Here is a 22,305-nt window from a genome sequence, read left to right as displayed (position 1 = left end):
TAAGAAAGGCAGTGTTTGGTGTGATAGGAAACTGCAACAGGGTAATAGCTTCGGAGTGATGAGAGGGGATGGGGCCACTTTACACACGGTGATCTGGAGCCTTCTCTCCAGGCAGTGATACTGGTTTGAGTCCTCAGTGAAGGAAAGGAGGCAGCCCTAAGAGAGAGCTTGGATTTTTTTTTTTTTTTTGAAGAGTAGACGAAAGGCTGGGGTATCCAGAGGGTAGTGTCTGAGGGGATAGCACTAGGAAATTTGGCCAAAGAAGTGTCAGGGGTCAGATTCCATAGGGCCGTATAAGCCATAGCAAGGAAATGAAGAGAGCTTTCTATTTCCAATACTTGGCGCTGGTGAGTCACTGGAGGATTTGAATCTAAGGAGTGATGTGATATGATTTTCATTATTAAAAGCCAACACAGTTTCTGCTATGGCACAGTGGGTTAAGGATCCAGCATTGCCACCGTTGTGGGGTAGGTCACACCTGCAGCTCAGATTCAATCCCTGTCCTGAATCCGCACCTGGAGGGTGTGGCAAAGTAAAATAAAATAAAAGCTAACCCTACAGTATTGCCCCCCCCCCCACTATTTTGGTTCTTGTCCTAGCCCTCGAACCTGTGACCTTATTTGGAAAAAGGGTCCTTGTACTAAGTTAAAAGATCTTGAGATGAGATCATCTGGATTGTCTGGATGGGCTCTAAATGCAGTGACAGTTGTCCTTAGGTGAGACAGTAAAGGAGAGGATGCCCGGGGAAGGCCATGTAGAGCTGGAGCAGAGATTGGAGAGGTGCAGCTGCAAGCCCAGGAAGCCACCTTCCTCGAGGCCTGGAGCCACCAGAAGCTGGGGGTGTCACGGAAGAACCCGTCCCTGCAGCCTTTAGAGGCTGTGGGGCCCTGCCAACATCTTGGGATTTCACGCTTCCGGCCCCCAGAACTGTGAGAAAATGCATTTCTCCTAGTTTAAGGCACTAGGATGGTGGGAATTTGTTAAGGCAGCAACAGGAAGCTCACAGCCTTGGCAGACATTGGGGGCTGGAGGAGTGGACCCCGGCGAGAAGGGGGAGGCTGTTAAAAGTGATCCAGGAGAAAAGCCATGTGGCTTGGATCAGCTGCTGGGAGAAAGATGAAAAGTGCTCTGACTTAGAGCATATTTTGGAAGTAGAACCAGTAGGATTTGCTGATAGATTAGACGCTGGGGACAAGGGAAAGAAGAATTTTTAAAAATTGCCTTGGTATTTGGGTATTTGGCCTGAAGAACAAACCAGATGCCAGTACTGTTACGTGAAATTAGGGTGGCTAGGAAGGGAGGGCAAATTTGGGCTGAGGTTTTCTTTTCTTTTCTTTCTTTTTGTTTGTCTTTTTAGGGCCGCACCCATGGCATATGGAAGTTCCCAGGTTGAATCAGAGCTGTAGCTGCTGGCCTACACCACAGCTCACGGCAACGCCAGATCCTTAACCCACGGAGTGTGGCCAGGGATCAGATCGAACCTACAACCTCAGGATGCCTTTCCACTGCACCAGGATGGGAACTCCTGGGCTGAGGTTTTCAGGGTGAGAGGTGATGGTTGGGAGGCAGGGGTGGTCCTGAGAATGGCGTGATTGAGACTGTTAATTAATTCTGAGATGCCTGTATCACATCCAAGATGGATTGTAAGTATGTTAGGCCTGAATTTGGAGCTGAGAAAAGAGATGAGAACAAGTAAACTTGGGAGGCATTACCATAGTAGAGAGAGTGCTTCTCAATCCTCGCTGTACGTTGCAGTCTCTTGGGGAGCTTAAAAATACGCTTCAGTATCTGCACTCCATCCCAGATCAACTGAAATGAAACCTCTAAGGTGTTTAAGAGCCCTCCCTACCCCCAAGCTGAGGCTACTGTGCAGCCAGGTTGAAGACCCACAGGTGTAAAGATAGTACTTTATTTATTTTTTCTTTCAGGGCCGCACCCGAGGCATAGAGGCATATGTCGATTCCCAGGCTAGAGGTTGCATCAGAGCTACGGCTGCTGGCCTACACCACAGCCACAGCAGTGCAGGATCCAAGCCACGTCTTTGACCTACACCACAGCTCAGGACAAGGCTGGATCCTTAACCCACTGAGCAAGGCCAGGGATCAAACCCACGTCCTCATGAATACTAGTCAGGAGCCACGACGGGAACTCCATGGCAAGAACTCTTGAACTGAATATTTCATCTTTGGGACTGTGACACCTGAATCCCTTATTGAGGTGTCAGCTTTGTAAATGGTGTGTCTTCTGCTCTGTGCATTTAAATCTTTTTCTTGTCAGCCTGACTTGGCTACAGAGGGATCCTCTACTGGGCACGTGTATGATTGGTGAGCCTCTTGTGGTTTCTCTTGAGTGAACTTGGTTGCTCCAGCTGGTGACTCATGGCTGCTTCATACCTGAATGTAAATGGTTGTCCAGGCTCAGTGCCTGGGACACAGCCGGGGCTCAGCCAGCATCAGTTGGAACCTCGGGCTGAGATAACCTTCTGGCAGACCCAGCTGCCTGGGGAGAGCTGTCTGGAGGTCCCTTGGGATGAGGAAGGTTGGCCCTCTGCACACACCCCATCCCCACCACCCTCATCACCATCCCCCTCCCCTTCCCGCCCCTACCACTATGCTGAGCCAGGAGAGCTGCACTGCCTTGGGTTCTGGCTACAGCCCTTCTGTTCCTCTGGCACTCAGCGCTCCAAGTATCCTGGGGTAATGGAAGTCAGACTCAGCATGTGTGTGGGAGCTATGTCCTCGTGGCTTGCAGCTCCCCCAGCCTTAGAGAAATAACATTTTCCGGAACACTGCTCATCAGTGACAGGTTGGCAAGGCCAAGAGGCGCTCCGTGGGCTGCACCCTGCCCAAACCGGCAGATGGGCCTGAGACTTGTGTCCCATGCCATACAGGAGCAGAACTCCCTAAAAACTCTCTCGAGGAAGCCCCAGAACTGATCCCCCACTCACCCCTACCCCATCCAGCTGACCCCTCACGTCTGAGTTGTCTGTGGCCTGGGAGTTTGTGTCTCAGAGAACAATCAGAGCTGTTAAGCCCTCTGTCCGAAGAGACTGTGGATTTGTTACAGATGTGGAAGGCTTTCCATTTAAAAAGCACATTTGGAGTTCCTGTGGTGGCTCAGTGCCTTAAGAATCCGACATAGTATCCAGGAGGATGTGGGTTGGATCCCTGGCCTCACTCAGTGGGTTAAGGATATGGCATTGCCATGAGCTGTGGTGTAGGTTGCAGATGTGGCTTGGATCTGACACTGCTGTGGCTGTGGTGTAGGCTGGCAGCTGGAGCTCCACTTCAACCCCTATCTTGGGAACCTCCATATGCAGCAGGTGCAGCCCTTAAAAGCAAAAAAGTAAATAAATAAAAAGCACATTTGACTGTATCTTAGTGTCTGTGAGTGCCACACTTCTGTGCCGCATCTTCTTTTTGTGTTCCAGCTTCCAGCACTGTCTGTACAAAATCAGGATTTCAAGGAGTAAAGTGAAATAAATCTAGGACCTCCTGCTAGAGGTTATCTAGATGGAAAACTCTTCTTACATGCACATGTCGAAGCGTTAACTCTCATTTTTTATTTTCTTTTTTGGCCACATCCACAGGAGGCAGGAGTTCTCAGGCCAGGGATAGAACCATGCCAGAGCAGTGACAAAGCTGGATCCTTAATCCCCTGCACCACCAGGGAACTCCTAAGCCTTAACTTTTAAATGTGTTATTCTAGGCTATTTTCAAACACGAGCAGAATTAGAGTTGCATAATGAATGCTCCCTGTACCCACAAGCCGGCTGTCACACACTGAATCTTCCCACTCTTGTAACCTGCATCCTACATGCCTCCCCCGGCTGCTTTTGAGTTTTTCCTGGCTTTTAGTTTTTTGTTCTTCTTAGGGCTGCACTTGCAGCATATGGAAGTTTCCAGGCTAGGGGTTGAACCAGAGGTGCAGCTGCTGGCCTTCGCCACAGCCACAGCAGCGCCAGATCCGAGCCGCATCTGTGACAGATGCCACATCTTGCAGCAATGCCAGACACTTAACCCACTGAGCGAGGCCAAGGATCAAACCCGCATCCTCACAGACACTATGATGGGTTCTTAACCTGAGGAGCCGCAACAAGAACTCCTGGGAACCTCTGTCTTTTAAAGGTATAGAGATTTCCCTGCTAAGATGGGCACCTGTGTTTTCCGCTCGGAGTCACCAAAAGCCTTGGGACATCACTGTGTTGAGTTCCTATAAAAAGAGGGGACGTTTGATCTAGCAGGTGTCCAGAGGCTCCCCTACCCCTTTATACCACATGAGAGTTTAGGTCCACTGGCTAGTCTGGAGTTAAGCTTTGGGCCAAGCAAGAATTATGTTTGGGCCAAGCAAGAATTATTATCTGCAGGGCTGGGGGTTAGAAATTCAGGATCAAGTAAATGATGTATCTTCTCCTCATCAACCAGCATTTTTTCCTATTACCTTCCCAGGCTGTCTTCCCCAGGGCAAGGTACCCGCTGTTCCCAGGGGAAAGGAAATTGAAATCTGAAGTTCTCTGCACATCTCTGCCCCAGGGGAAAATGCCTCCAGCATGAATTCTCAAAACCTCTTCTAAAAGTGCATGACTGGGAAGCCTTTGCAGTGTAATAACTTTTAAACCTGAGGGAAGTACAGCTGCAGGATAATTATGTCAAACGTGAAGGCAAACCTGAGGGACGCAGAGGGTGAAGGAAATAATGCTTTGATGAATAGATCAGAAGGCTTAGTCTCAAATATTGGAGCTGGGAGTTCCCTGGTGGCGCATTGAGTTAAAGATCCGGCATTGTCACTGCCGTGGCTGAAGTCACGGCCATGATTCAGGTTCTATCCCTGACCTGGGAACTTCCACATGCGGAGGGGGTGGCCCCCCAAAAATACCATGGGAGTTTTAGGAAGAACTCGACCAGTGTCCTGTTGTTGTTTTCTTCAGTTTTTCTTTACATTGTTGTCCCATTGTCAAAAATTTCTAAGAAATGGTCAGGAACAAGTGAGAGAGGAAACTAAAAATAAATAATAAAAGAAAGACAGACTAGACTTATGTAATGTGTGATTCCTTGGCTGTGCCGTTTCCCACGATAACCAGGCATTAGATCAGGATTATAACTCTTTTGTCAGATGTCCCAGGGGTGGAAAGGTGGCTGTGTGTGTGACAGACACAGGGGGAAGCTGGGGACCTGCGCAGGTGTGCTGACCCCTCCACAAGAGGTGGGAGGGGATGCCAGGCTCAGAACAGCAGCAGCCAGGATGAGGGTGCCAAGGGCACTCCGGTGCAGAGCCTCCCCTGGGACGGGCTGGAACGCTTGCAAGAGATTCATGTGGATCCTACTCCCTAGGACATGGTATGAACCCTCCTATTCTTGATCTCGTGGAATTGGGGCCCCAGCCTTTCATCTCAGTTAGTTCGGAGGGCCACAAAAGTCCTGAGGGATCCTGCATAAGCCCCAGGCAAAAGCCACGGGGAATTAGAAACAGACCAGTCCCCGCAGAAGTCTTGGGTCCCACTAAGGATCAGGACAGGTCAGCATGCAGCCCAGGTAACTGGCAACAAAAATAAGCAGTAAACCATCGATAGACTGGAGAAGTGGGTTTTTTTGAGCGAAACTGAGGACTATAGCCCAGAAGACAGCCTGTCAGAACACTCTGAGGAACTGCAGTGTTTTGGTTTTTTTTTTTTTTTTTTTTTTTTTGGTCTTTTTTTCCTTTTCTAGGGCCACTTCCCACGGCATATGGAGGTTCCCAGGCTAGGGGTCCAATCAGAGCTGTAGCCCCTGGCCTACGCCAGAGCCACAGCAACGCGGGATCCAAACCGTGTCTGCGAACTACACCACAGCTCATAGCAACACTGGATCCTTAACCCACTGAGCAAGGCCAGGGATCGAACCCACAACCTCATGGTTCCTAATGGGATTCGTTTACCACTGTGCCACGACGGGAACTCGGAGACGCAGGGTTTTTAGCACAGTTTTATATCTTGTCAATCCAGGAATATCAAACAAGTCAGGGATATGTTCTTTCAACGCATCCAGAAAGACCAGACCAGCACATACACAGCAAGTCAGCATGGCCTTGGCACCTGGAAAAGAGTCTTGTGGTCCAAGAAGTGCCTGCATTGGTGCCCCAAGAAGAGGGGGCATTTGAGCTTTATTTTTAACATAGGTATTCTTTACTTCCTGTCAGTGTGCCCTTTTCTTTAATAATTAAAGTGAAGGTACAATGTAGGTTTGATAGGCCACCAACAGGCTCTTCTTGTTAGCATAAAATTCAAGATATCTCATGTGTAAGCCAGAATGACTTCTTCATCCTTCTGTATGTGAACAGACTTTTACTGGAGCCCCAAATCTTCAGGGCAGGGTGAGTTTCTGGGTGCTCCCAGCATGGGTTAGCCTGTGGTCATTGCTTTAGGTCTGATCCAGCTCAGACTCTTCCTTTATCTGGAAATACCCAGAGATTTGTCTAGCTTTTGTTTCCCACAGTCGTCACCCCTCCTTGATTTTACCTTGTTCCTCTGTGTCACAACCCCGGTACGGCCTGATTTAGAACATTGGTGAGGAGTTCCCACCGTGGTTCAGCAGTTAACAAACCTGACTCATATCCATGAGGATGTGGGTTCGATCCCTGGCCTCGCTCAGTGGGTTAAGGATCTGGCGTTGCTGTGAACTGTGGTGTAGGTCGCAGACACGGCCCGGATCGGGCGTGGCTGTGGCGTAGGCTGGTGGCTACAGCTCCAATTGGACCCCTAGCGTGGGAACCTCCATATGCCGCGGGAGCGGCCCAAGAAATAGCAACAATAACAACAACAACAACAAAAAAGACAAAAAGACAAAAAAAATAAATAAAATAAATAAATAAAGAAGATGATGCTTGGCGTTCTCCTGTGGCGCAGCGGGTTAAGGATCCAGCATTGTCACTGCAGCAGCTCAGGTCCCTGCTATGGGGCAGGTTCGATCCCCGGCCCTGAGAACTTCTGCGTGTCACAGGCGTGCCGAGAACAAAAAAAGAGCAATGCTTGTAAAGCAGATGCCTGGGTCATAACATATCCAATGCTTTACATTCATATTCTCTTTGCACTACTTCTCAGGTCTGCACGGGAAACGAGTTAAGAAGCAGCCCCTATGAGGATATTGTAGGAATTTGCTGTATTCTTATAATTATTCATTGACCATATTCCCTGCCTTTTTGAAAATGCTCTCAAGCGCGTCTCCCTGTTCCTGTATCCAGTATGCCGGGCTTCTCCTGGCTAGATTGCTGGAACCAGCTCCTCAGACCTGGGACGACTTCCAGGTGTGGCCTCCTAGAGCGAGGCTCTGGTTTTGCTCTCCTTCTGTTTGAAGTGTATCTTTTTTATTGCGCTGCTTCCCTATCTCTGGGCCTTGCTGATCCCACAGGAACTGCCCCTCCCAGGGTCAGCTGATCCCTAGATGGTAAAGGGCCCGCCTATGAGTGTATTTTGCGTATTCAAACCAGCCAGTTACCCTCACCCCAACACCTCCTTCATCGGCCTGCCCTAGTTCCAGGGTTCTAGGCTGGGTGCCTGAAAACTGGGGATAGCACCCCCCTGCCCCGCCCTGAGTCCCAGAGCCTGCTGAAATTACTCTAGCTAAACAGCCCTAAACCTCTTTCCCCTGCCTTGTCTGTTCCCTCCTGTGGAAACCACAAGACATGGGACATCAGGGATTCCTGGGAAAGTTGTCCTAAAAGTCTAGACTGATCTGGTGATGATCTCCTATTGGACATGGGGTCATGGGCAGCCTTCTGCTGCCTCTGGTAACCTACCAAGGGCCTTAAGTGATAGTGCTCAGTAGATAGCCACTGGAACAAGCTGGTGTTTGGGAAGGTAGCAATTATGACCTGGTTCGTTCGTTCTTTCTTTCTTTCTTTCTTCCTTCCTTCTTTCCTTCCTGCCTGCCTGCCTTCCTTCCTTCGTTCCTTCCTTTCTCTCTCTCTCTTTCCTTCTTCTTCTTTTTTTTTTGGTCTTTTTAGGGCCGCATTTGTGGCATACGGAAAGTTCCCAGGCTAGGGGTCAAATCATAGCTGTAGCTGCCGGCCTACACCACAGCTCACAGCAACGCCAGATCCTTAACCCACTGAGCAAGGCCAGGGATTGAACCTGCGTTCTCATGATTACTCGTCAGATTTGTTTCTGCTCAACCATGACGGAAACTCCTGACCTGGTTCTTTTTCATAGGCAGTAGGTGCTATGATGATTTGTCAACAGTGCCCTTGGCCACTGTTTCCTGGGTGATGCCGCTTCAGCATGCGACATCTTCCTACAGATGCTACTAAGTGGTGGCTGGGTGGGTGAGTGGTCCTTATGGCATCTTGACAGAGTAAGGTTCATGCAGGAGGACCAGGAGGAAGCTAGGCTGGCAGCTCAGGGAGTAGCAGGAAGGAGGGTCAACTGTTTGAAAAAAGGTACTGCAATGTATTTTTTCCTCTGAAAATTTCAGGTTTATGAAACAGGGCTTCATAAAGTGATCTCGGCTTGTGAGGCTGTGCAGAGTGGTGTGAGAAGACATGATAGGAAATCCATGTCTTAAAACAGGCCAATGAACCAGTCCCAAGATATGAAAAAAAAAAGAAAAGAAAAAAGGAAGGCTCATTATAATTTGAACTCTAGAGCTAAAAAAGGTCATTCAAGACATTTAAGCATTAAAATAATAAACAGTGCCAGGGAAAAGAACCCTTCCAGACAGGAAACAATTGGGATCACTTAGAGTTAGATATGATTAGTATTAATGGTTTGAGGGGTAAAATGAATAAGCACATGTTTTATAGAGTCACAGGAAATGAACCCTGAAAGTTGTTAGTGCTTATTAGAAAAGAAAGCATTCATAATAGGAATCCCTAGGTTGGCCGGATTGCTTGCTGAAAAATTATACTTAGAAAATTAAATATTTTTGATTGGGTACTTCATTAAGCTGGTAGCAAACAGTGAAAAACAACCTAGTAAACAGAATCATCGGAACCAAAGACATTTGTAAGAGGTTATAAGACGACTCTGGAAAGCCAAGAAAAAAATGATAGGATTGCCAGCAAGCTCTTATTTATTTGCTTGCTTATTGGCCAAGCCCGCAGCTTCTAGGAGTTTGTGGGCCAGGGATCAAAGCTGGGACACATCAGTGACGACACCAGATCCTTAACCCACTGAGCCACCAGAGCGCTCCAACTAGCTCTCTTTTAGGCTGGAAATGTATCATGGGAGGCTAGGAGGGGACGTCTGAGCTCACAGGACCTATTGGGTGAAGACCTCACTCAGCTGCCTTTGGCCTGTGAAAGAATGAAGAATTTTTTTGTTTTGTGAACTCTTAAAAAATTTTTTTTTATTATAGTTGATTTACAATGCTCTGTCAATTTCTGCTGTGCAGCAAAGTGACCTAGTCGTACCTATACATATGCATTCTTTTTCTCATATTCCATCATGTTCCGTCACAAGTGATTGGATAGAGTTCCCTGCGCTGTACACCAAAGACCTCATGGTTTATCCATTCTAAATGTAATAGTTTGCATCTACCAACCCCAAACCCCCAGTCCATCCCATTCTCCCCCCACCCCCTGTTTGGCAGCCGCAAGTCTGTTCTCCATGTCTGTGAGTCTATCTGTTCTGTGGATAGGTTCATCTGTGCCATATTTTCGATTCCATATACAAGTACTATATCATATGGTATTTGTTTTTCTCTTTCTGACTTAACTTCACTTAGTATGCGAACTCCTGGTCATATATCCAAATAAAACTTTGGTTCAAAAAAAAATACATGCACCCCTATATTCATTGCAGTGCTATTCACAATAGCCAAGACATGGAAACAACCTAAATGTCCATCAGCAGATGAATGGGTTGAGAAGATGTGGTACATATACACAATGGAATGCTACTCAGCCATAAAAAAGAACAAACTAATGCCATACGTGTTACGAATTTAAACACCCTGTGGTCCATCAGCCAGTCCATCAGCCGGGGGAGGGTTACATCAGCTGGGGTGCTAGCATAACTAGGATACTGTGGATGGATCTTTGTGGCTCCACGCAATACGTCTGTAGGATGTATCGTTCAAAGTAAACTTAACAATATAACCACCCTATGTGTAGTGTACTCTTTATGATAGTAACAAACTGAAATCATGTTTTTCTGGAAAGCTGAGTTTATGTATCCAGATGCTTAGAAAAACTTCAGGAACTACTGGCTACGAACTCATAACAATATAACTTCTAGAGACCTGAAGGGTTAGGGTTAGGATTAGGTTTAGGGTAGAAGAGGAGGTAGCTGGTCAGGGTCACCTGGGCTCCATCAGTATTCTTGGAAGTTTTCCAATGAAAATGTACTTTATGTATTGAGGAATTGATCATTTTTGCAGTGTACATTTTTTGTTGTTGTTGTTTTGTTTGTCTTTTTAGGGCTGCATGCTATGGAAGTTCCCAGACTAGGGGTCAAATTAGAGCTGCAGTTGCTGGCCTACACCACAGTCACAGGAATGCCAGATCCAAGCCACGTCTGCCCCCTACATCACTGCTCATGGCGATGCTGGATCCTTAACCTACTGAGTGAGGCCAGGGATTGAACCCGCTTCCTCATGGATACTAGTCAGGTTCATTACTGCTGAGCCACAATGGGAACTTCTACGCTGTACATTTTTGACTGAAACTTTTATCTGATATTAGCCTCTTTGGAATATAACTCATCCTCTGAGCCATTGGACATCTGCCTTATTTGGTAGCTCCACAGTTATGTATTTATTTCCATGTGTAGAATGGAAGCCCATTTTCAATCTTTGCCACTCTTTCCACTTGGTCTGGTTTAGACCTCCCTTGAGTCCTCTCTCCTCTGTAAACAAACTTCCTCTTATAAGCAACGTAAGAAGCCGTAGTTCATTGTTGTGTAGATGACACAAGTGGGAGGGATGAACAGAGTTTATCCACTTGTGGGTCTTGGGAAGGGGTTGCTATACAAGGAGAATTAGAGGGACCTGCTTGTTGCATGCAGGGTATCTAGAAGTGAACCATTTATAGGAACGGTGGAACAAAAACAAATTTCAGGTGAAAGATAAAATTCAGGTGAAATTAGGAGTTTGGGATTATTATTACACACTAGATAATCCACAAGGACCTGCCATATAGCTCAGGGAACTCTACTCAATGTTCTGTAATAACCTATATGAGAATATCTGAACTGGGCTGGGTATATGTGTGTATAACTGAATCACTTTGCTGTACACCTGAAACTAACATGATACTGTAAATCAGTATACCCCAATATAAAAGTTGTATTCAATTGAAAAAACAACAAACAGGGAAAAAAGTCAACTTGATGCGAAGCCTTGTCACAGTGACTTTCTAGCCCCGCCTGAATTTGAAGTCATTTCCAGCCCCAGTGGGACTGCCCTCCATGGATTGACCAACGCTGACCAGGGCACGGGCTGAGGTTTACCGTAGAGGAAGACGAGACCTTCCCCTCAGGGGGTTCTAGTCTAGTGGGAAAGAGATGATGTGTAAATTAAACCCAGGATTACAAATTAAAGCCTGTTTTTACAGACTGGGAAATGTTGCAACTATTTCGGTATCTCTCTTGAGGTTGACATCAGAGATTGCAGATTCTCCTTTTGTAGTTTTTTTTTTTTTTTTTTTTAAGCACATCAGGCTAACTTGAAAGACAATGTATACGTTATACCAAATTATACTAAATCATGTGAATAAATGAGAGTGTTTATTTTATGGGTAGGGGCCCCACAAAGCCACATAGAAGCCAAATAGAAGACAGAGTTGGAATAGGAGACAGCGTTGGAAGAAACAGAAAAAGTAGCTTTAATTGCCAGGCAAAGAGGAAACACAGCGGGCTAGTGCCTCAAGGACTGTGACCCACCCCACCGCCCTTGGAGGGGGTAGTGAGGAGTCTTATAGTGTTGAGGAGAGAGCGTGAGCAGCTCGTGGACACTTTCCTGATGGGTGGGTGGTGAGGTGACTGGGAGTCAGTGTCATCAACCTTTGGGTTCCATCTGGTCTGGGGTCTAGTGCTTGTGGGCAGCATACAGGTGGCTTCTTCCACTAGTGGGGGCTTCAGCACCTGCAAAACAGCACAAGGGTCATGGTTCAGAATATTATCTATAGTCTTTGCAGAAGAACTAAGTAAAGATCTTTGACTTTGTTGAACAGCTAACCATTATCATTGTCTGATCATTGTCTGGCTTGACTGTTTTCCTTTTCCCCTGTATTTTCTCACTTCTCTGATTAAATTGGTTCCTTTTTTTAAATTGATTTTTTTTTTTTTTTTTTTTTTTAGTCTTTTTGCCATTTCTTGGGCCGCTCCCGCAGCATATGGAGGTTCCCAGGCTAGGGGTCAAATTGGAGCTGTAGCCACCGGCCTACACCACAGCCACAGCAATGCAGGATCCGAGCCGCATCTGCAACCTACACCACAGCTCACAGCAACGCCGGATCCTGAACCCACTGAGCAAGGCCAGGGATCGAACCTGAAACCTCATGGTTCCTAGTCGGATTCGTTAACCACTGAGCCACGTTGGGAACTCCTTAAATTGATTTTTTGATTAAAGTTTTTCTGTAGATAAAAAGGCAGGTGGAGAACATGAGTGGGGGTCCATTCTGGGAAGGCCTCCCAGGGTCCTGCTTGGTGACATGGTGAGTGGCACTTCTTGAAAGTCCTTAAAACTTCTGGTAGGGGAAAAGAAATTCATTGCCCATTGGTCACTTGCTCTGATGGACGAAATAGGAGCTCACAGAGGTTCTCTTGAACCTCCTTCGGGAGGATGTAAGTACCGGAAAAACCAGGAGGCCTGTACCAAGCACCACAAGGGTCCAGATTGGATGTTGGCTAGCATCCTGTCAGGGCTGTTGGAGTTAAAATGACAAATTGGGAAGCCAGGTTTCTTAGGAGACTGTTCCCTAAGACACCCCCACCCCCCGCATCATACATATACTTCTACCTGCCCTACAGGTGCAGAGTCATCACAGAAAACCCAGCACCCGTGAGCTAGGATGCTGTGACACAAGAACATTCATGCATTCGAGTTTCATCTCAGGATCCTAAGTTTTTGAAATTTGTTTTTTCATTAGTCTTCGCTATATTCAATCTTTTGGGCCCCCAAATTATATTTACAGCCTTAGAAAAATATAAGGAGCACCAAATAGGTAAGGTAATAACATTTTGCTAAATCCTTCTGAGTTCATAAAGGATTTTAATGTGGTTAAAACAGGAGCTTTGGCTTAGGATTTATCTGGGGAGTCGATCGACTCAACTTGAGTAAATTATTCACCACTTCATTATAATTCACTAAGACTGAAGGTTTCCATCTGATGCATTAAGCAGTCTATTGCAAAAGAATTGCTCAGAACCTAGAACAGGATGGTTTTCCCAAGGCGGCTGGCACTAAAAGTTAGAGACTGCAGATGAGAGGGAAATGTTACATCGTACGTCCTATTAACAGAAATTATTTATGTCAACATCAGAAGGAGAAACTGACTTTCAAGAAGGATCTACACTTCAGTGATTTTTAATATCTTAGTGGGAGTCTATTACTGACCCCACCCCCACTCCAAAAATGTGTTTCTGCCAAGAGACATCCTGGAGTCTTGTAAAGATTAATCTGTATTGCTTGGAGACAACATTTTCATAAATGGAGATTTAGTTAAGATACTCATAAGGAGTTCCCTGATGGCCTAGTGGGTTAAGGACCCAGCATTGTGTCTGCTGTGGCACAGGTTCCATTGCTAGCTCGGGAACTTCCACTTGCAGCAGATGTGGCCAAAAAAAAGATTCTAATAAAAAGAACTATGGTCATTTGAGAGTAAAAGTTACATCCTAAGGCATTTTAAAACTAGAAATTTGGGGCATTCCCGTTGTGGCGCAGTGGTTAACGAATCTGACTAGGAACCATGAGGTTGCGGGTTCGATCCCTGGCCTTGCTCAGTGGGTTCAGGATCCGGCGTTGCCGTGAGCTGTGGTGTAGGTTGCAGACGCGGCTCGGATCCCGTGTTGCTGTGGCTCTGGTGTAGGCTGGCGGCTACAGCTCCGATTAGACCCCCTAGCCTGGGAACCAAGGAATGGCAAAAAGACAAAACAAACAAACAAACAAAAAAACCTAGAAATTTATTTATTTTCCTACTAGAACTGAGATCGTGTAATTTGTCAGGACAGATGGTACGTAAGGGGTGGGCTATGTGGGATGAGTGTGTTACCCTTTTAGTGAAGGTAGTTGGTAACAGTGCTACCAACAAGGGTAAAATCATGGGCCTCAAGGCTTTTTACCTAGTCCAGCTGATTTATGTTTTCTATGCCAAAGTGAATCCATCTTGGGCATGCTCTGCTCGAGCCCTGTGGTCTCCTGGTACTTTTAATTGCCGGCTCATAACCACATTTGTGAAGCACTTTCCATAGCTGTGTTATGGTTAAATAAAATTCCATTATCAGATGCTATTTCCAGATCTCTGACCATTAAAACTTCTTTCATTGATGCCTGGCAGGGCTCTGAGTGGCCCCAGTCTTCTGCTTTCCTCATAGAGTCGGATTCCTCTGTCACATTTTTTTCCTCAAGAGTAAAACATTCACATTTCTCCTGCTTCCTTTTTTTTGTTGTTGTTGTTTTTGGCCATGCCCTTGGCATGTCGAAGTTCCTGGGCCAGGATGGAACCTGAGCCACAGCAGTGACAATGCCAGATCCTTAACCCAACAGGGAACGCCTCCTGCTTCCTTTTTTTTTTTTTGGCATGAACGTTATTCATCAAGCTTTCTCCATCCTTTGTGTTCTTCTCTGAGAACCCTACTGTGCCCGAATCGCCCCAAGCATTCCCAGAGAAGCGCGTGTGCGAGGACCAGGTGGATTCCAGAACTGATGCTCAGCAGTGAATAGAGAACAGTGGTTCTCAGTCTGGTTCTTAGTCCTGAGATTCGGAGCTCTGACATCTCCTTATGGAAAAATGCACGTGTGTGGGGATGTTCAAGGTGATACGACTTCAGTAGATTTCTGGGACTCCCTCCAGGTCGTTCAGAACCTTCTGGGATTAACCACCCTCACTCCTGTGATGGGACTGCGCACGGGAGTAACTGGAGCAGCCTCTTATCAGCCACATACACTTGGAAAATGGTGTAAAGAAGAGAATTGGGGTCTGAAGAGGAAGGTTTTTCAGAGTTATTTCTAAGCAGGATATATTTTAGAAATCAGATTTTGAAACCGCTTTTCAATTATAACCCCATGAGTGAGGTGGCTTTTTTATTTTATTTTTTTCAGAATCCAGTTTTACCAAAAATGCATTTATTTGGCTTTTTCCTGAATTAAGTTGTTCAGACATGTTAGTTCCTTTCAGGATGACGGGCTTGTGAGATCTTAAAAACAATCTGCTGGCTTCTCTCTTGAAAGCATTTGTCAGATAGAGTCTCTTGATTGGCTTGACCTGGGAATGATCAAACCTAGTGGGAAATAAAACAGACATATATTTTGACCACTGGCCCTAATGTGTGGTGTTTTTATGTCTAGTCTGTGGAATGTATGGCATCTTGGAACCTATAGAAATGACAAGGGGAAAAATGTTAACAGTTTAACAGTGCCATTGTTAAACAGTGCCATTTAACCAGATAACTGAACAAAATATTTGGAAAGAAATGCTCAACTCAGTGACTCAGTGTGCTTTGCCTTTTTTTTTTTTTTTTCCCCTACACCAGCGACATAAATTCCAGGGTCAGATCATCAGATCAAACCCACACCATAGCAGCAACCTGAGCCATAGCACTGACAAGGCAGGATCCCTTACCTCTGAGCCACCAGGGAACTCTTCAGTGTGTTTTAATGTTTATTTTTCTTCCCCCCCCCCCCTTTTTTTGTCTTTTTGCTATTTCTTGCTCCTGCGGCATATGGAGGTTCCCAGGCTAGGGGTCCAATTGGAGCTGTAGCCACCGGCCTACACCAGAGCCACAGCAACGCGGGATCCGAGCCACGTCTGCAACCTACACCACAGCTCACGGCAACGCCGGATCCTTAACCCACTGAGCGAGGCCAGGAATTGAACCCACAACCTCATGGTTCCTAGTCAGATTCGTTAACCACTGCGCCAAGACGGGAACTCCTTCTTCCCCTTTTTTGATGTCTGCATCCTTCTGGTGAAGTAGGCATCCTATATAGATTTTCCCTGGTGGCCTAAGACTGGTGAGATGCGAGCTGTTTCACACACAAAGCTTCTGTTTCAGTCTTCAGTGAACTGGAGACCAGGCTGGGATGTGTGGGAGGAGCTGGGAAGATTGGATCCAAAATGGCGGCCTTCCCAAATGTGTGGCCTCCACTGATGGTACTCCTGTTACCATGGTAACAAGATAGAGCTTTTGAAGCATTGACCCGAATTTGATCTGACTCCTCTCCTGGGTGTGAGGGGAGGAGGGCAGCCAGCAGGTGGATGTTACTTATGAAGACTTTTCCTCCCCCCGCAGGTTACGGCCACACTGTGCCCCTGTCCGACGGGGGCAAGGCCTTCTGCATCATCTACTCGGTCATCGGCATCCCTTTCACCCTCCTCTTCCTGACGGCCGTGGTCCAGCGCGTTACCATCCATGTCACCCGACGGCCGGTCCTCTACTTCCACATCCGCTGGGGCTTCTCCAAGCAGGCAGTGGCCGTGGTCCACGCCGTCCTCCTGGGCGTGGTCACCGTGTCTTGCTTCTTCTTCATCCCAGCTGCAGTGTTCTCCGTCCTGGAGGATGACTGGAACTTCCTGGAATCCTTTTACTTCTGTTTTATTTCCCTGAGCACCATTGGCCTCGGGGATTATGTTCCTGGAGAGGGCTACAATCAGAAATTCAGAGAGCTTTACAAGATTGGGATCACGTGTGAGTACTGGGGTTCCCAGCCTCTATGGGGGTTGGGGGGTGGGAGTGGGCTCTCAACCAGGGGAGAGTGGGCTCTCCCCAGGTCCACCTCGCCTGATCATTAGAGCCCTGACTGCTTTCCATGGGTAGATCTTCCATTCTGCCACCTTCTCATAAATTCTCATTTCATTTTGATTCCTTTCAAAACTCTACGAAAAAATCTTATTATTGGAGTTCCTGCTGTGGCTCAAAGGGATTGGCAGCATCTTGGGAGCACTGGGACACAGGGCCTAACCCCAGCCCATCACAGCATGTTAAGGATCCAGCATTGCTGCAGTTGTGACCCAAGCTGGCAGCCGGGATCTGATCCCTGGTCTGGGAATTCCATATGCTATGGGGCAGCCAAAAAAGAAAAAAAGAAAGTCTTTTTACTGAGAATTATTTTTCCCAGGCACCTGAAAAATACTTATCAATTTCTTCGTAGGAATGAAATAGCGTTATAAATGACAGTGTAAAAATGCACACACAGAATACACTTGATAATCAACTTTTTTTAGAAATTTTTTTTTGCCGTGCCCTTGGCATTTGGAAGTTTCTGGGCCAGGGATCAAATCCAAGCTGCAGCTATGACTTATGCCACAGGTGCAGCAATGCCAGATCCCTAACCCACTGTCTGGGTTGGGGATTGAACCTGCACCACCACAGAGACAAACTGGATCATTAACCCACTGTGCTGCAGCAGGAACTCTGATAATCAACTTTTAATTTTAAAAAGTTGCTCTACTGTATTGAATGTTTTAAGCTCCAGAAAACTAGGGCTAGAATTCAATCAATCATGCTCTTTAATTTACCAGGAACATCTAATCTCATTTGATCATCTGGTTCTTTTTGAAAAAGTTAGAATACATTCACTGCTTTCAGAATTTGACATATGAAAAATAGGCATTACAATTCAGATGGCCAGTGACATCATTTTTAAAGTTTTTTTGGGGGGTGGGGGGGGCGTGCCTGAGGAGTGCAAAAGTTACCCAGTCAGGGATCGAACCCACACTATAGCAGTGACCTGAGCCACAGCAGTGACAACACCGGATCCTCAACTCACTGAGCCACCAGGGAATTCCTTTAAACAATTTTTAAAAATTCAATATGATATGATAGAAAACTTAGAAATCCATCTGCAAGTAACTATTTTTGTATGTCCCTTTCCTGTCTTTTCACAATGCATAGAATTGCGTTGTAATGTAGTACAACTTCCCTGTCTGCCTTCTCAAGAATGTTTTGAGACTCAGCTCATGCCATGTCTTCTAGGAAATCATAGTACACACTCAGACAGTCAGATGTTCTGTCCTGGCCCATCTTATAGTCTCCGTGTGACAAAATGCTTCATTGAACTTCGTGTATGTTAGCATTTCCAGTCAACCATTCTCACCCAGGACAAAGGCTTCTCTCAGAACACCCAGGGCTTTGAACAGTACTGGCTACCTTATGAGTTCAATAACTATTTACCAAATGGTTACAAGGGTGATTTCATCTTTCCTCTAGTTGCCGTTTTTATTTTTTATATCCACATACTACTTTACCAGGTGACTATATCAATATTTAGATTGCTTCCAATTTGGGGGCGTTATCAATAACACTGCCGTAACTATTTGCGTGTCTTTCCACGTTTCTACCTTGTTACCTTTCCAGGAAGTGGAATGGCTGACCCAAAGCGAACATGCCTTTTTGTGACTCACAGAAAACGGTGACCCAGTGCTTTCCCAAATGCATTATGAGTTTACAGCATCACCAGGGTTACCTGCATTCCGGGGCGGGGAGGGTCGGGTGTGGGCCAGTTACCGCCGCTGTCTAGGTGTTCTATTATTGACCATTCGACACCGTAGACAAACATTAACTTTCTTTTCTTAGAGTAAAATGTGACCTCCTGATTTGAATTTATTTTTTTCATGACTCACGCCTGTCAAATGTGTTTTTGTAATCAATTATTTGCTAGCTCTACTTTTCCCTTGTGTTAATTGTCTTCTCCCAAGTTTTTCCCAACAGTTGAACCTCCTTGATTTTTCATGTAGTACTAAATCCCGGTAGAACATTTTAAGACATGTTTCAATGTGATCTTTTTTTTTTTTTAAAGGTAATCTACATAATGTATGTGCTGGGTGGGGCAAGTGAAAGTTCCAGAAGTATATGGATTTGTGGATTGATTAAAATCCCACGACTTTTCTTTGAAACTCCAGGGGGGTTTTTGTCAGCACGCTAGAGTCTGACTAAATCGTGGATAATGGAAAAAGGAGGAGGCTTGCTAGTTAGTCTAACAATGTCACTGCTGTTTCTAAAATATGGTATATTATTATCAGATCCTAATAGCTAAATTCTAAAGATATTAGAACTGTCACTTGGCATTCTTAGGACAATCAGCCTCTTTGTTCCTATTATATGCTGCCAATTCTGGCTTCCTTGGTTCATTCTGTTTTCTAAAAATCTTCCTCAAGCATTTTACTACTAGGAAATGAAATTGGGATTTTTGTTATTCTGAGAGTTTTCATTTTCACATTTTTGTTCCTTTTCCTAATGATTTTTTTTTCTGAAGACTGATTTTTTTTTTTAATTTTTGTTTTTAGAAATTTTTTTTATTTTTTGCTTTTTAGGGCCACACCCATGGCATATGGAAGTTCCCAGGCTAGGGGTTGAATTGGAGCTGCAGCTGCCGGCCTACACCACAGCTCATGGCAATGCTGTAATCACCAACCCACTGATAGAGGCCAGGGATCCAACCTGTATCATCATGGATACTAGTTGGATTCGTTTCCACTGCGCTACAACAGGAATTCCTGAAGACTGATTTTAAACATGTTGCCATCCATTACTGACTCCAAGGAACAGCATGTTACCTGAAGCTACAGCTTATGTTTTATTTGGGAGTAAAAAGCTGGTAGAATTATTCGATGAATGGTTCTTGTGCCCCCAAAATGACATGTCACATTATGGAAAGCTGAGTTTGCTGCTAGATCTCGGTGGAAGTGTGAAAAACCACATATAGAGACCTTGTTAATACCCATGCCCATTCTTAAAGGAATGTTCCTCTAGCTTAAACTGTAATTTCAATTGCTAAAAGCTGTACTCTTGTGGAATCATGATAAAATGATTGAGTCCTGAAAAGGGTTCCAAGCTTTGTTCCAAGGCCTCATTATACATCAAAAACTCTTTTGGGAGTTCCCTTGTGGCACAGTGGGTTAAGGATCTGGCATCGTCACCGCAGCAGCTCAGGTCACTGCTGTGGTGCAGGTTCAATCCCTTGGCCTGCGAACTTCCACATGCTGCAGACATGGCCAAAAATAACCCCAAAACTGGAGTTCCTACGGTAGCATAGTGGACTAAGAATCCAACTGCAGTGGCTCAGGTCGATGTGGAGGTGTGGGCTCAATCCCTGGCCCAATGCAATGGATTAAAGGATCTGGCATTGCCACAGCTATGGCATTAGATTGCAACTGCAGCTTTAAAATTAAAAGCAGAAAACAAAAGACCCCCCCACCTCTTCTGAAATGTCACTGGTTTTTTAAGGGGTGCTGATCACACAGTCAGGGGGAGGTCGCCCTTGGGTGAGAATAGTTACTACCTCTCTCTAACAATCCCCCATCAGCCCCACTTTTATTCCCCACCCCCAGCATGGCCCCCTGTTATTCTGCGTCCCCCAGATTCTCCATTTTTCTCTGTCCCTCTTCAAGCCATGGAATTCAAAACATCCCTAGAAATTAGAAAAGTGGCTATGACACTGACAGGGGCCACAGACAGGTGGTGGCCTGACTCTGTCCCACGGAGATGCTGTCATTTTTCTCCCACAGGTTACCTGCTCCTTGGCCTCATCGCCATGCTGGTGGTCCTGGAAACCTTCTGTGAGCTCCACGAGCTGAAAAAATTCAGGAAAATGTTCTACGTGAAGAAGGACAAGGACGAGGACCAGGTACACATCATCGAGCATGACCAGCTGTCCTTCTCCTCCATCACGGACCCAGCTGCCGGCACCAAGGAGGAGCAGAAGCAGAACGAGCCTTTTGTGGCCCCCTCGGCACCTGCCTTGACTGATGGCGCCACAAGCCAGTAGGCTTCGGCTCTGCAGCGCTGTCCCCGGGTGCAGGGCCAGTGGGAAGAGGCTTTGTTTTGTTCATTTTTATGAGATTGTAAAAACCAAGGTGATATTTTAATAAATAGCTACTGTTTGCAACATTTTTTTTGTAAAATGGAACAAAGGAAGCTTTTACTCCAGAAGGCTGTCTAAAATCTGAGGAAATGGCATATGTACCCGTATTTCATATGTGACAAAATTATTGCAACTTTACTAATAGGTGAAGAATCTTTGAAGCAGCATCCCACTGTGGATAGAAGCAGATTTTCTACTTTTACTTAGGGACTTTGGGATTTGCATTTAAATCATTTAGCTGATGGTTAAATGGCAACATTTATATCTAAAAGCAAAAAAAAAAAAGGCATAGAGATGTGTTTTATAAATAAGTTTAAGTGTACTGGTTTGCATGTGCCCCAAATCATTATTTTTGTAGACTCTAAGTTAAACTTCTTATTTATAACAAATAGATAACCATTAACTGTACATATAAAGTATAAATATGTTTATATCCTGTTTATCAGTTTAGGTCACTAGATCCCAGCATTCTTCTTCACCCAAGATTGTAGAGATTTTCCCTTTTGATTTCACTTTATACTGAAGAATCAAACGTTGCTGCAATAAATTAAGGGTAATATTACACTTCTGAGTGAATGAGTTCAGTACTCTGCTGTGATAAATGTTTCTACCTTCTTGCAATAGTATGATCTCAGATGTCTAAAAAGTTTGTAGGCATTTTCTCTGGAGACAAACAAGCAATGAAGATTGCGATCTTGTGGAGGAAAAAAAAGGTTAAGCTATTTTGTTTTGAAAGTACGCTGTGGGCATTCCTGTTGTGGCGCAGTGGGTTAATGTCTGTGGTTTGATCCCTGGCCTGGGGCAATGGATTAAGGATCCAGTGCTGAAGCTACAGTGTAAGTAGGTCACAGATGCAGCTTGGATTCGATCCCTGGCTGGCCCAGGAACTTCCATATGCTGAGGGGCTTGGCTAAAAAAGGGGGGAAAAAGAAAGACAATGCTTTGTGATTTGCAGTCACTTAGTACTAAAGCATGGATCCAGAACACAGAAGCCACAGAACAGATTGTCATATTAGTCTGAGAGTTTTAAATTAAGTGAAATGAAAAAAAAAAAAATTAGCTTGTTGCAATCTTATACTTTAATATATCAAGAGGTCTTCCTCCACGTATAAAATATATATGCACTCCTTTACAGAAACCATAAAGGCAGTATTTAAATGCTATACACAGGACATAATTGGAATTTTATTTTTGTCTGCACCTGTGGCATGTGAAAATTCCCAGGTCAGGGATCCAACCTGCTGAGCCACCAGGCAATTCCATTCTAGGAATTTTAAAAGAGAAAATTAGACCTCTCAGGATAACTCATACTCAG

At 45.4% G+C, this 22,305-nt stretch overlaps 1 protein-coding gene across 1 annotated transcript in view; it reads left to right on the top strand.

Annotated features, from left to right (window-relative positions):
• The window catches only part of KCNK1 (potassium two pore domain channel subfamily K member 1), a 51,275-nt gene extending 29,721 nt beyond the window's left edge, over nt 1-21,554 (top strand). The window contains exons 2-3 of the mRNA XM_001928032.7: nt 16,421-16,816; nt 20,635-21,554. Coding sequence (XP_001928067.1) covers nt 16,421-16,816; nt 20,635-20,894 — 656 coding nt within the window. The 3' untranslated portion in view covers nt 20,895-21,554. The remainder of the gene's footprint in view (nt 1-16,420; nt 16,817-20,634) is intronic.

The sequence above is a fragment of the Sus scrofa genome, chromosome 14, assembly GCF_000003025.6.
Source record: "Sus scrofa isolate TJ Tabasco breed Duroc chromosome 14, Sscrofa11.1, whole genome shotgun sequence".
Lineage (NCBI taxonomy): Eukaryota > Metazoa > Chordata > Mammalia > Artiodactyla > Suidae > Sus > Sus scrofa.
Note: the sequence above shows the minus strand (reverse complement) of the source record. Positions and strands in the feature narration are given on the sequence as shown.